The 14,948-nt window shown below is 45.0% G+C and overlaps 1 protein-coding gene across 2 annotated transcripts in view; it reads left to right on the forward strand.

The window, feature by feature from the left end:
• lratb.1 (lecithin retinol acyltransferase b, tandem duplicate 1) overlaps positions 1 to 14,948 on the forward strand; it is a 164,346-nt gene that overhangs the window by 15,985 nt on the left and 133,413 nt on the right. For both annotated transcript variants that reach the window (XM_055644456.1, XM_055644448.1), the window contains exons 4-5: positions 1,743 to 1,873; positions 12,452 to 12,540. In XM_055644456.1, the coding sequence (XP_055500431.1) occupies positions 1,743 to 1,873; positions 12,452 to 12,540 (220 nt within the window). The remainder of the gene's footprint in view (positions 1 to 1,742; positions 1,874 to 12,451; positions 12,541 to 14,948) is intronic.

Raw genomic sequence — 14,948 nt, forward strand, 5'->3', positions numbered from 1 at the left:
AGGTCGCCTCCCCCGTGGCCTAACAACAAGGATCGGCGCGGCCTTTCCCGGAGACGCGCCTGGGGCTTCTGCGGCGGGCGCAGCGTGGACTCTTGTCGTGGAGCGGGTAAGCTCTCGCTGGGGCTCGCTGGAGGGGAGTGCTCCGTTCCGCTGGCCCGCGGCAGCCGGCAGCCTGAAGCCGTGGTCTGCACAGCTCCAGCTGGCGCGGCGTCTGCAGCCCGGGATCCCTCGTGGGGGACCCGGGGGAAGAAGGGGCATCCACCGCCGGTCCGCGGCCAACTTCTACCGTGGGCCCGGCATGGACTTACCATCACCCCTGGAGGGGAGCTTCGACAGCCGGCCCTGCGGTCTGCGGTGCTTCCGACTTTAAATCTTCGACCGTCGGCCTGCGGCCTACACCATCCTAAAGCCGCGGTCTCCAGTGGGGAAGAGCCGACTATGGACTGGCTCTGGACTCTGGTCCCGACCATGGGGGGAAATGGAGGAGGACTGGCCAATTTTTGTGCCTTCCACCACAGTGATGAATGCTGTGGTGGATGTTTGTGTTAAATTTTTATTGTGTATTGTGTGTTCTTTCTCACTGTATCGCTGCTGACATATTCATTTCACTTGCACTTTATGTGCAATGTGACGAATAAACCCGTATTGTATTGTATTGGAGCCTTACGGTTTCCTGAGTACAGGTGACCCCTGCATTACAGCCATTCGAGTAATGGAAGATTGTGCTTACAGAATTCACAAATGACTGCTCAAATATGCAAGATGCAGAATGAAATTTTCTCTTGGATTTTATGTGAAAAAATAGTAAGTAATAAACATAAAATGAACAAAATTAACAAACAAACATGTGCAGATAATGCAGCTTTGCATGTTTAGTTGCATGCAAGTCAAAATATAGAGCACTTTTCAGGAAAACAACCTCCCCCCATGCCCCCTAGCCCCCATGCTTAGTTTAGTTTAGTTTGGAGATACAGCATGGAAACAGGCCCTTCGGCCCAACGAGTCCGCGCCGACCAGCGATCCCCGCACATTAACACTATCCTACACACAATAGGGATAATTTACACATACACCAATCTAATTAACCTACAAACCTGCACGTCTTTGGAGTGTGGGAGGAAACCAAAGATCTCGGAGAAAACCCACGCAGGTCACGGGGAGAATATACAAACTCCGTACAGACAGCTCCCAGAATCGGGATCGAATGCGGGTCTCCGGCGCTGTAAGGCAGCAACTCTACCGCTGCACCACCGTGCTGTCCTTTTTTGCAGCGATTGCCTGCACTTATCTCAACACGATGAAACTATTAACTTGTTTATTCTTTCGGGATCATTATCTATCTGACTATTGCAGGGGCTTTGCATACCTATACATTTTGAGCATTGATCAAATTTGTCAGCTATAAAGCCTGCATGATTGAGATACTTAGCTAATTTTCATTAATGAGCGCTGAAATAAAGAGTTACCTTAGAGACAAAGATGTCAACTGGCTTTAATCAATGATGAACCAGAGATCTCATTTGGCGCAATGAAGATAGCCCATGTTTAGAGGTGTAGGATAAGAAAAAAGTACTTAAAGTACTTTTTAATCAGTGTGTATGCAAAGGAAACAAACGTTTTCAAAACAAGTTCAAGTTCAAGTTTCAAAAAATTAGAAGAAGTTGTGATGAAATTGATAATGGAAGGTTTGAAAAATGTAGGGATCTCTCTCAAGGCACTTATTTCATCATTGTGTACTCCAGGAATCCGTGTGGTCTGCAATGCTGGTGGTGTAAATCCTCTTGGTTGTGCGGCAGCTCTACAGGAAGTTGTTATGAAAGCAAAACTAGACTTGAAGATTGCAGTTGTGACAGGAGATGATTTAATATTTATGGTAAGTCAAAATTGTATTTTCTTTAATAAATCAGTAATTATAGACAAGGGTCAAATAGTTTATCTTGCACAATTCACTGAGATGCATTTAAAAAAAAAAGGTATTTATCATTTTCAGAAATGGCTGAAGTTAAAAACAGCTGTATAAATTTCATAATTTTGAATGAATGAATGAAATGAATGAATGAATGAATGAAAAAAATGAATGAATGAATGAATAGGTTTATTGGCCAAGTATATTCACATACAAGGAATTTACCTTGGTGCTCTGCACGCAAGTGACAACATGACATACAGTGACAGTTAGGAATGACACATAAAACATTATGAACAAGTCTGAAGAAGGGTATCGACTCAAAACGTCACTTTTGCTCCATAGATGCTGCCTCACGCGCTGAGTTTCTCCAGCATTTTTGTCTCCCTTCGATTTTTCCAGCAATTGCAGTTCTTTCTTAAACATAAAACATTAAGCATTATTTGGCATTTAGCAATCTATATTGCTAAAAGTAAGATTTTGACCACTTCCTGTTTTTCTGTTTCATGATTTTAGAAAAAACGATGCCACTTACGGCTGTGATTTTTGGCCAGCTTACTCAGAGACCCCTCTGCTGGGCAGGACAAGAGGATTTTTCCCATCGATGAAACATAAAAGAGTTATTAATGTTTAAAAAATGTTGACATTCTCTCTGCTGCCCCTGCTGGTGGGAGGGGGAGGGATTATAAAACCTGGAAGTGGCGTGCCTCAGTCAGTCTCTGCAAGATGGGGGAAGTGAGAGGGTCACATCTCTCAGTCTGAGCTGTGAATAACACTGAACACATGTCTACTAAACTGTGAGTGTGGTTTTACTGACCTTGAGTGCCCTTAATGTGGTTTGAAAATGGGGTTTTGGGTTGAAGTAAAAATAACTGCAAATGGTTCAAATAACTGCAAATGGTTCGGGTGGGATTTTGGGTTGAAGTAAAAAGAACTGCAAAGTGGTGGGGTGGGGTTTTGGGTTGAAGTAAAAAGCATTGCATATGGTGGGTTGTCTAAACTTGACAACTTCCTGTTTGCACTCTATATTAATTTTAGATAAAACGCTTCACTTACTGCTGTGATTTTTGGCCATCTTACTCAGCCCCCCTCCGCTCATCAGGTGCAGAGGATTTTTCCCATCAATGAAAAATAAAAGTGTTATTAGTGTTTCAAAAATGTTGAGAATCTCTCTCCTGTCAATCACGCCATGAATGTCACACCTTTTCCTGTGGGAGGGGGGAGGGATTATAAAACCCAGAAGTGTGGGCATGGCTCAGTCTCTGCATGATGGGGGAGGGAGAGGTCACAACTCTGTCTGAGCTGTGAATCAACTGAACACACTGAATATCTACTGAACTGTGAGTGTGGTGTTTTATGTAGTTTTATGGTGGTTTCACCCTGCTTGAAATGGTATGAAACTGCATTTGAATGTGGTGACCTTGCACCCTGCATGAAATGGTATGAAACTGCATTTGAATGTGGTTGTCATGCACCCTGTATGAAATGGTATAAAACTGGATTTGAATTTGGTGGCCTTGCACCCTGGTTAAAATGGTAGGAAAATGGATTTGAATTTGGTGGCCTTGCACCCTGCTTGAAATGGAACTTCAAGAAAGAGCCGTGAGTCAACTGCCAGCCCACCAGTCATGAGTGAGCTGCCAGCACATCAGGCTTGAGGGACTGAGCTGTCGCCTCAAGAATCCATTTGGCCCACAATTTCCATACTAGTCCTCTGGAGACCAGTCCCTTCAGCCCAAAACATCCATACCAGCGCTCCAGAAAGCCTCCACTGGCTACTAATATTGGAATTGGTGGAGAGGTTGAATATTGTGTTGGGGGACCAGCCCTCCCGTGTGAACATGGGACCCAACGGGTCCCACTTAGTCTAGTTTTGTTATAAAGATTTATTGCAACCAAAGTATAAAATGGCAACTATGTGAAATAGATGGGCAGGTGTTCCCAATCTGTGGCTGCTCTCCCAATCTTACGGTTGAATTCCTTACAAGGCATTGAGAAGCAAAATATACTGAAAATGTGAAATAAAATCTGGTGTTAATGGAAATACTGAGCAGGTCATGTAATATTGCGGTATGAGAAATAGGATTAACGTCCCAAGTTCATAAAAATCCTGGACCTATGAAATGTTGGAAATTAGATGCATACTGTAATTTCTCTCCCAAATACATGCCAGTATATTAGCCGACTAGAAAATATATGTGTAAGAAGGAACTGCAGATACTGGTTTAAACCGAAGATAGACACAAAAAGCTGGAGTAACTCAGTGGGACAGACAGCATCTCTGGAGAGAAGGAATGGGTCAGGACCCTTCAGACATATTTCTTCTTCCCTTCTTCAAATATATTTGTTCTCTAATGTTGTCCTCAATCACATTAATATGTAATGAGTAATAATCAGTGTTATAAATATGTTCAAAATGTCAACTGCCTACTAAACTGAACTTTAAGGGCCGCATTGCCAAGTTCATATTTTCCATTTCCTTAAGAAAGAAATGCTGGACAAGTAACAGTAAGTAGTTACACAAAAAAGCTGGAGAACCTCAGCGGGTGCAGCAGCATCTATGGAGTGAAGGAAATAGGCAACGTTTCGGGCCGAAAACCAGGGTTTCGGCCCGAAACGTTGCCTATTTCCTTCGCTCCATAGATGCTGCTGCACCCGCTGAGTTTCTCCAGCTTTTTTGTGTAACCTTCGATCTGCAGTTCCCTCTGAAAAACAGTAAGTAGTTGTTTAGGATTAATTAGATATTTGTTGTGGTTTTCAATTAGTATCGCTGGAGGTGACGAAAATGTCAGAGGACAAAGTCCCCCTAGTCCTTACCTTTCACCCCATCAGCCGTCGCATACAACACATAGTTCTCTGACATTTTTGGCACCTCCAACACTATTCACATCTTCCCATCTCCATTCCCTCTGCAACTCCCTGGTTAAAATCCCTTTTTAGGGTTGTTGGTTGAGGCAGATAGAATAGTGGCATTTAAGAGACTTTTGGATAAGCATATGGCTATGCAAGGAATGGAATTATATGGATTATGTGCAGGTGGATAAGAGTTGGTCTTGGCAACATGTTCGGCACGGACATTGTAAGCTGAAGAGTCTGTTCTTGTGCTGTACTGTTCTATGTTCTAATATCCGAAACTCACTAGCAGAGAAGGTAGTAGAATCAGGTACAATCATTGCACCTAAAGGACATTTAAGCTGGCACTTACATAGACAAGGCACTGATCTAAAGTGAGCAAATACACAGTGTAGATTGGCAAAAAGGTGGTGGACGATAAAACCTGATTTTGCGCCGTATAACTCTATGACAATCAAAGGGTGAATCCGTGCCCTAACCTAAGGAATGAAGCCAGCCAAGTGGGTGAACTGTTAGTGGGCAGGGACTTTGGCGAGAATGACCATAACTCATTAAGTAAGACTAGAAAACTGTTTTAGAAAATTGTAGTAGGCGCATCACGTTCTCAAGGTTCAGGGTGAGCTGCCGGACGTCATTATCCACCTGCACATAATCCATATCATATTATATACTTATTAAAAGTGTGATCTTGTACGTGTGTATATGTGTGTGTGTATCTGTGTGTGTATATGTGGTTGTCTTTACATCTTCGCAAAAACGCTACGCGGTAACGATAACATTTTTACATATTCCGATTGACATATTTCCCCTCGAGGACGGGATCACCTTATCTGAACATTTTATGCTTTATTTCTCGACTTATTCTCGAGTCATTACTGATTAAAAGTCTAAAAAAGTCAAAAGACTTTGAAATTAAAACGACCAGCTTCAACTGATGACGTCACAATGGCTAGGCTAGCAGTGATCAGCCTCACTGAACATTTCATCCTATATTTGACACGTTATTCGCGATTAAAGCTTTAAAAATGCCAACTTTAACAAGGTTAGCGTAGTAGGGGGGTCGAATAACAGAGGACATAGGTTTAACGTAAGGGGCAAAGATTTAATAGGAACTTGAGGGGCTACTTTTTTTTTATACAAAGGGTGGCAGGTACATGGAGCGAATTGCCGGAGAAGGTGGTTGAGGCAGGTACTATTACAATGTTCAAGAAACATTTAGACAGGTACATGGATAGGATAGTTTTAGAGCGATGTGGGCCAAACACAGGCAGGTCGGTCTCGTGTAGATTCGGCACGTTGGTCGGTGAGGGGCAGGTTGGGCTGAAGGGCCTATTTCCACTCTGTATGACTCTACGGCTCTATTAAAGGATAAGGAGAGTCCAGAAATTAACTGTCTGAATCTATATGGTTTTACATTACATGTAAATTTATGAAAGGCATAGGCCGGATAGCAATCAGAACCGATTTCCCAGTTTGGAAATATCATAGAAACATAGAAACATAGAAAATAGGTGCAGGAGTAGGCCATTCGCCCTTCGAGCCTGCACCACCATTCAATATGATCATGGCTGATCATCCAACTCAATATCCTGTACCTGCCTTCTCTCCATACCCCCTGATCCCTTTAGCCACAAGGGCCACATCTAACTCCCTCTTAAATATAGCCAACAAACTGGCCTCAACTACCTTCTGTGGCAGAGAATTTAATCAAATATTAAAGGGGCCTAGATTTAAGATAAGAGAGGCAAAGTTTAAAGCGCTGTGCTGGGCAAGTTTTGCTTTACTCAAAGGGTGGTGGGTGCCTGGAACGAACTGCCAGGGGTGATAGTGGAGGCAGGTATGATAGTGGCATTTAAGAGATTTTTGGATAACACCTGGAAAAAAGGGAATGGAGGGATATGGATTACATGCCCGCAGATTAGGGTTGGCCTTGGCATCATGTTATGCACAGACATTGTGGGCCGAAGGGCATGTTCCTGTGCAGTACTATGTTCATGCATAGATTGCTCCTTTGGTCCCTAGCCCTTTCCTTGGTTACCTCTTGCTCTTGGCATACTTATGAAAGTATTTCCTGGGATTTGTATATTTGAGGGATTATCCTCTATATTTCATGGCTGCTTGACTTTCCTAATTCCTTTTGAGCATCTCACTACATTTACACTCCTCAAAGCCAACCCTTCCCATTTTAGTTCTTCTTACTTACCTTACCCTTCCTATTTTTCCTCACCAAATCCTCTATTTAGCATGCAGGGTTCCCTGGACTTATCCTCCTTACTCTTCCCCCTTATAGGAACATGTTAGCATTTTAATTTTAAAGAAAATCTACTACCTGAATGTCGATGTAAATGCAGTCTTTGTTTGCCAAGTCATGCCTAATAATACTGAAATCAACTTTCATCCTATTCAGCTGCATCATGACTTTCTGACTGAAATCCAAATCCAAAGCCAACCTATATGCCTTCTTTATCTACTTGCGTTGACTGTCAGGCAGTAATTGACTTGGACCTCAAGATCCCTCTGTATAACAATGGTGTTAAGGGTCATGTCATTAATTGTATATTTTTAATATATTTTCCCCTTACATTCCTTTCTCCCAAAGTGCAACACCTCACCCTTGATCGGATTAAACTGCATCTGCAATTTCTCCACCCATTTCTGTGTCTGATCTGTATCCCACTGTATAATTTGGTAGCTTTCCTCACAGTGTACAACCCCGGTAATCTTGCTGTCATCTGTAAACATTATAACCAACCAGTCTACATTAAAGATGATAGACACAAATTGCTGGAGCAACTCAGCAGGACAGACAGCAACTCTGAAGAGAAGCAATGGGTGGCGTTTCGGGTCGAGACCCTTCTTCATAGAAACATAGAAAATAGGTGCAGGAGGAGGCCATTCGGCCCTTTGAGCCAGCACCGCCATTCATTGTGATCATGGCTGATCGTCCCCAATCAATAACCCGTGCCTGCCTTCTCCCCATATCCCTTGATTCCACTAGCCCCTAGAGCTATCTAACTTTATCTTAAATCCATCCAGTGACTTGGCCTCCACTGCCCTCTGTGGCAGGGAATTCCACAAATTCACAACTCTCTGGGTGAAAAAGTTTTAAATGTACTGGGACTTAAGTCTTAAGTGTACCTGGACTTTCAGAAAGTATTTGATAAGGTCCCACATAGGAGATTAGTGGGCAAAATTAGGGCACATGGTATTGGGGGTAGAGTGCTGATATGGATAGAGAAGTGGTTGGCATATAGGAAACAAAGAGTAGGGATTAACAGGTCCCTTTCAGAATGGCAGGCAGTGACTAGTGTGGTACTGCAAGGCTTGGTGCTGGGACCGCAGCTATTTACAATATACATCAATGATTTGGATGAAGGGATTCAAAGTAACATGAGCAACTTTTCCAGATGACACAAAGCTGGGTGGCAGTGTGAACTGTGAGGAGGATGCTATGAGAATGCAGGGTGACTTGGACAAGTTGGGGGAGTGGGCAGATGCATGGCAGATGAAGTTTAATGTGGATAAATGTGAGGTTATCCTCTTTGGTAGCAAAAACAGGAAGGCAGATTACTATCTAAATGACGTCAAATTGGGAAAAGAGGAAGTACAACGGGATCTGGAGGTCCTTGTACATCAGTCTATGAAAGTAAGCATGCAGGTACCGCAGACATTGAAGAAAGCGAATGGCATGTTGGCCTTTATAACAAGAGGAATCGAATATAGGAGCAAAGAGGTCCTTCAGCAGTTGTACAGAGCCCTAGTGAGACCACACCTGGAGTATTGTGTGCAGTTTTGGTCCCCTAATTTGAGGAAGGACATTCTTGCTATTAAGGGAGTGCAGCGTAGGTTTACAAGGTTAATTCCGGGGATGGCGGGACTGTCATATGCTGAGAGAATGGAGCTGCTGGGCTTGTACACTCTGTGAAGTTTAGAAGGATGAGAGGGTATCTTATTGAATCATATAAGATTGTTAAGGGTTTGGACACGCTGGAGGCAGAAACATGTTCCCGATGTTGGGGGAGTCCAGAACCAGGGGCTACAGTTTAAGAATAAGGGGTAAGCCATTTAGAATGGAGACGAGGAATCACTTTTTCTCACAGAGAGTGGTGAGTGTGGAATTATCTGCCTCAGAGGGTGGTGGAGGCAGGTACTCTGGATGCTTTCAAGAGAGAGCTAGATATGGCTCTTAAAAATAGTGGAGTCAGGAGATATGGGGAGAAGGCAGGAACGGGGTACTGATTTGGGATGCTCAGCCATGATCACATTGAATGGTGGTGCTGGCTCGAAGGGCCAAATGGCCTACTCCTGCACCTATTGTCTATTGTTTATTGTCTAAATGGCCTCCTCTTTATTCTAAGACTGTGGCCCCTGGTTCTGGACTTGCCCAATATTGGTAACATTTTTCCCGCATCTAGCTTGTCCAGTTCTTTTATAATTTTATATGTTTTTATAAGATCCCCCTCATCCTTCTAAACTCCAATGAATACAAGCCCAATCTTTTCAATCTTTCCTCATATAACAGTCCCGCCATCCCAGGGATCAATCTCGTCTACATCTCCTTCAGTCTACATTAAATTACAAATAATTTATATGTCTCACAAACAACAGAGATCCCAGCACATATCCCTGAGGAACTCCACTGGTCACAGTCTCCAGCCTGAAAATTGGCCTTCCACCACAGCCATCAATAAACCAGTTAGTCAAGAGTGTTTTATTGTCATACAGTATGTCCAAGATAGGACAATGAAATTCTTACTTAAGAATCCGTACGACCAATGCACTGTTAATCCCATGTCTCTTCGGCTTTTGGGTCAGTCTACCATGGGTGACTTTATCAAATTATTTACTAAAATCCATGTCTACAACATCCACCTCTCTCCCCTTGTCACCTCTTCAAAAAATTTGGTCAAGTTAATAAGACATGACCTGCCATGTACAAAGCCATGCTGACTGTCTGTAATTAACCCATTTGCTTTAAAATGGGAGTAAATGCTATCCTGAAGAATCCTCTCCAATAGTTTTCATATCACTGATGTGAGGCTCACCTGGATTCTCTCTACTTCCCTCCTTAAACAAGTCATCTTCATCTGTGTTCACTAAGGAGAAGCCCCATGGCAAAGCATTTAAGACCAAAGTTTAGAAGTGCCTCGAGGAAGATTATTTTTACCAGTGAAGTTTACTGCCTGTGAAGGTGGTGGAGTGAGGTACTCTCACAATATTTAAGAAAAGTGCTTGAATCATGGAGTAAATGCCTGTAAATAGGATTAATATAGACAGGACTTGATGGTTAGCATGGACATGATGGGCTAAAGAGCCTGTTTCTTCTATGCTATGACTACTTGGACTGAATGTGGTAAGATGTACATAGTGCAGGAACAGGGGATGCCTGCACGTGATCACGATACCTCCATTCTCAGCCTGTTCATGTATCTGTCCAAATACCTCTTAAACATTGCTATCATATCTGCTGGCACATCATACGTGTTGAAAAAAAAACCTCTTCTTTCTTGAAAACTTAACAGTGTTTGGCAAATTATTTTCCTATTTCGTGATAATTGCAAGGAAAAGTTCTATATATAATAATAATAAATGTTATTTATTGGGCGCCTTTCAGACATCTCAAGGACACCTTACATAGGTTAACAGGAAATATAAACATATAATCAGAATAAAATAAATAATAAAGACATCACAGAAACACAAATTAAAAACAGAATTCAGTCCAAAAACAAAAATCAAAAACACAATGTGAAGAGAGAGCAGCGGCAGCTAAAGCACGCCAGCGTCCACTCTCCCTTCATGGCAGCCATCTTGGACAAAGACTAACAGGATTACCTTACAGACAAAAAATTATCCCCCCACAATGGACACCACTGTGGGGGAAGGCACAATGTCCAGTCCCTATCCCAAGTTCACCCCAAAGTCAGGCCTATTGAGGCTACCGCAATTGCCTCTACAGGGGCCCGATGTTGCTGGCCGTTCTCACGATATATATGAGGGGGATTATTATATATTTTATTATTTATTTTTTATTTATGGGGAGCTGGTGGCTTGAAGTATCAGGAATTGGCATTTTACTTTAGTCCTTTACTTCAAACTTTAGTTTAGAGATACAGCGTGGAAACATGTCCTTCACTCACCGAGTATGCACCAACCAGTAATCACCCCCTACACTAACACTATCCGACATACTAGGGACAATTTACAATTTACAGAAGCCAATTAAGCTACAGACCTGTCCATCTTTGGAATGTGGTAGGAAACTGGAGCACCTGGAGAAAACCCGCGTGGTTGCGGGGAGAACATACAAACTCCGTACAGACAGCACCCCCTAGTCAGGTTCAAACCCGGGTGTCTGGCGCTGTAAGGCAGCAACTACTGCTGTGCCACTGTGCTGCCCCATTTTGACTGTTGTCTTTGTTGATTGGTAGGGGAGAGTGTGGTTTTAAGACGAAGATCGGCAGCATACATAGTGTTGGAAGAAGGGATAGGAAAGGAAACCATCAGAGTCAATGATGAGGGGGAAGAGGCTGTCAGATTATTGGAACTGAGGCAATTGCAACGGTGGGGAGCTTACAAGGGAAACTATCCTTGTGTAGAAATAAATTTAATATGGATTTCAACCGTGACTGAACACAGGAAGTGTCCTATTGAATTTCCAAATTCATCTGACATGACGCACGCGTAAGTGGTCATTTGTGAATTTCACACCAGAGAAAAACAATTCGATAGGTTTAAAAAAAGCATTACACAACTGAATTTCTAGGCCATGGTGCCGAAGTTAACTTTTGCTCTGAGACGTTATCAGAACTACTTTAAATTAGGATTTGAAATTGCGGTTAATTTTCACACATTAGATCAGTGATGCAGCAACAATTAACAGAGCCTGGTTGGAAAACCTTCATGTATTTCTGCACTCCGTCCATTTGCAAGAATTGATGATGCTTCATACTTTATTGTCACTTGTACCTAGCTAGGTGCAGTGAAATTCTTTGTACCCAAAGTACACTAAAGAGTCGCCACAAAGGGGCCGACAAAGTTACAAAGTACTTCTCCCTACTTCGTCCCCCCCACCCCCCCACATGTCCACCCATGTTCTTGGCAGCCCCCCCATGCTGGGTCCCCATTTGATCTCTGTAACGTGGCCCTTCCACCTCGACCTGACCTTGTCCGCGATGCTCCATTCTCAGCACGACTCCTTTTGAGTCTCCGAACCAACCTCGTCCTCGGCCCAACCCGACCGCCAGGACTTGGACCACTTGCTCCGCTCCGGCTTGCCCTCGACCGTGGTGCCCTGTGAAGCGAGGCCTGCTCCGTCGTCTGACCGCACCGGGCGAGTCGGGTATGCTCCCCGGCAGTGTCCCAGTTCCCCGCTGCTCATCGGAGTGTCCCAGCTCACCGGGAATGTTGATGCTCACCGGGACTGTCCCTGCTCACCGGAAGTTTCTCTGCTCACCGGGAGTGTCCTAGCCCTCTGTTCATCGGGCGTATCCCAAACTGCTGTTCACCGGGAGTGTTGGCTGATGTCTGAATTGATAGAGGAGTCCAGAACAAGTGGATTCAGTTGGCAAAATTGGATTGTAGTCTGGATTTAGGAACAGGGTGTGGCTGCACCAGTATTATTCAGTGCCTTCTAGGAGTTGAGGAATCTTGCAATGATGGATTGTTTACACCTTTTTGTCCTTTTGCCAGAAAGATTTGCTGAAAGAAGTGGGCATCACTGACATGTATAACGACAGTCCTTTTCCTGCAAATGTCCAAAGCATGAATGCTTATCTAGGGTGAGTATGACTTGTGTCTCCATTTCATAATTGCTGTCGACAGCTCAACCCTTTCAGTTCAAAATGAGCTAAGATGATGTAATTCTATCCAAAATTAAATTGATCTGTTGAGTCTCCGTGCCAACATTTTAAGAAATAATGATGCAAACAATATTAATTGAATCAAATTTATAAGGAATAGGAGCAGAATTAGGCCATCCAGCCCATCATGTCTACTCCGCCATTCAATCATGGCTGACCTATCCCTCCCTCCTAACTCAATTCTTCTGCCTTCTCCCCATAAACCCTGACACCCGTACTAATCAAGAATCTTATCTATCTCTGCCTTAAAAATATCCACTTACTTGGCCTCCACAGCCTTCTGTGGCAAAGAATTCCAAAGATTCACCACCCTCTGACTAAAGAAATTCCTCCTCATCTCCTTCCTAAAAGAACATCCTTTGTTTCTGAGGTTATGACCTCTAATCTTAGACTCTGCCACTAGTGGAAATATCCTCTCCACATCCACTCTATCCAAGCCTTTCACTATTCTGTATGTTTCAATGTGGTCCTCCCTCATTCTTCTAAACTCCAGTGAGTACAGGCCCAGTGCTGACAAACGCTCATCATATGTTAACCCACTCATTCCTGGTACCATTCTTGTAAACCTCCTTTGGACCCTCTCCAGAGCCAGCACATCCTTCCTCAGATATGGTGCCCAAAATTGCTCACAATATTCCAAATGCAGCCTTACCAGCTCCTTATAGAGCCTCAACATCACAATTTGGCAAAGGAGATGTAGGCCAGACATTGTGATATTTTTAAGAAAATTAGATATCCTGGTGCTACATACTCTGCATGACAGTATTCCAGGTTTCTGGGCTGCGACTGTGTCGATGAATGATGAATTGACATCAACCTTTGACAATTATCCCAATTTTTGAGACGAGTTGAACTGAGAGAGAATATTTGATTGTGGATGATAAGCCATGATCACAGTGAATAGCTTGAAGGGCCGAATGGCCTACTTCTATACCTATTGTCTATTGTCTATTTGATATTGCTATGACATCAATTCTGGAGTGAATAGCAAATACTGTTTTCTGTAAAGAAATGTGAAATGTTACGCTCTGTGAAAGAAAATAAATCAGAAAAAGGAAATACTGTATATCTCAATGTAATATTCTTAGAGTAAGATAAAAGTGTTCTTTTTTCATTCTTGAGATCTGGGCAATGCTCGCAAGCCCATCATTTCTTCAACATTTGTCATTGTGCCGGAGAACGTTCTTCCAAAGTACAGAGTGGAAACACACTTCCTACACTGACCAATATGTCCCATCGATACTGGTACCATGTATATAGATAGATAGATAGATAGATAGATCCTTTATTGTCATTCAGACCTTTCGGTCTGAACAAAATTATGTTGCCTGCAGTCATACACAGAATCAATAATAACAAAACATACAATAAACACAAATTAAACATCCACCACAGTGAGTTCACCAAGCACATCCTCACTGTGATGGAGGCAAAGTCTTAGTCTCCGTCTCTTCCCTCCTTGTTCTCCCTCTGCGCTGAGGCGATCGATCCAGGCCGAAGATGCCGCTCTCCAGTCCAGCGGACCCCCGTGGTGATGTCGCCGCCGCCGAAAGCCGGAAACGCCGTCTCCGCTCCGAGACGGCCCGCCACAGCATCAGCAGCTCCGCCCCAGCTCCGGGTCCCGCAGTCTCCGCTCCGGGCCGCCGCCCCAGCTCCGGGTCCCGCAGTCTCCGCTCCAGGCCGCCGCCCCAGCTCCGGGTCCCGCAGCCTCCAGCTCCGGGCCGCCGCCCCAGCTCCGGGTCCCGCAGTCTCAGCTCCGGGTCCCGCAGTCTCCGCTCCGGGTCCCGCAGTCTCCGCTCCGGGTCCCGCAGTCTCCGCTCCGGGTCCCGCAGTCTCCGCTCCGGGTCCCGCAGTCTCCGCTCCGGGTCCCGCAGTCTCCGCTCCGGGTCCCGCAGTCTCCGCTCCGGGCCGCTGCCCCAGCTCCGGGTCCCGCAGTCTCCGCTCCGGGTCCCGCAGTCTCCGCTCCGGGTCCCGCAGTCTCCGCTCCGGGTCCCGCAGTCTCCGCTCCGGGTCCCGCAGTCTCCGCTCCGGGTCCCGCAGTCTCCGCTCCGGGCCGCTGCCCCAGCTCCGGGTCCCGCAGTCTCCGCTCCGGGTCCCGCAGTCTCCGCTCCGGGTCCCGCAGTCTCTGCTCCGGGTCCCGCAGTCTCCGCTCCGGGCCCCGCAGTCTCCAGCTCCGGGTCCCGCAGTCTCCGCTCCAGGTCCCGCAGTCTCCGCTCCGGGCCGCCGCCCCAGCGGGGGCCCCAGCTCCGGGTCCCGCAGTCGCCGCTCCGGGCCGCCGCCCCAGCTCCGGGCCGCCGCCCCAGCTCCGGGTCCCGCAGTCTCCGCTC

Source organism: Leucoraja erinacea, chromosome 1 (genome assembly GCF_028641065.1).
Source record: "Leucoraja erinacea ecotype New England chromosome 1, Leri_hhj_1, whole genome shotgun sequence".
NCBI lineage: Eukaryota > Metazoa > Chordata > Chondrichthyes > Rajiformes > Rajidae > Leucoraja > Leucoraja erinaceus.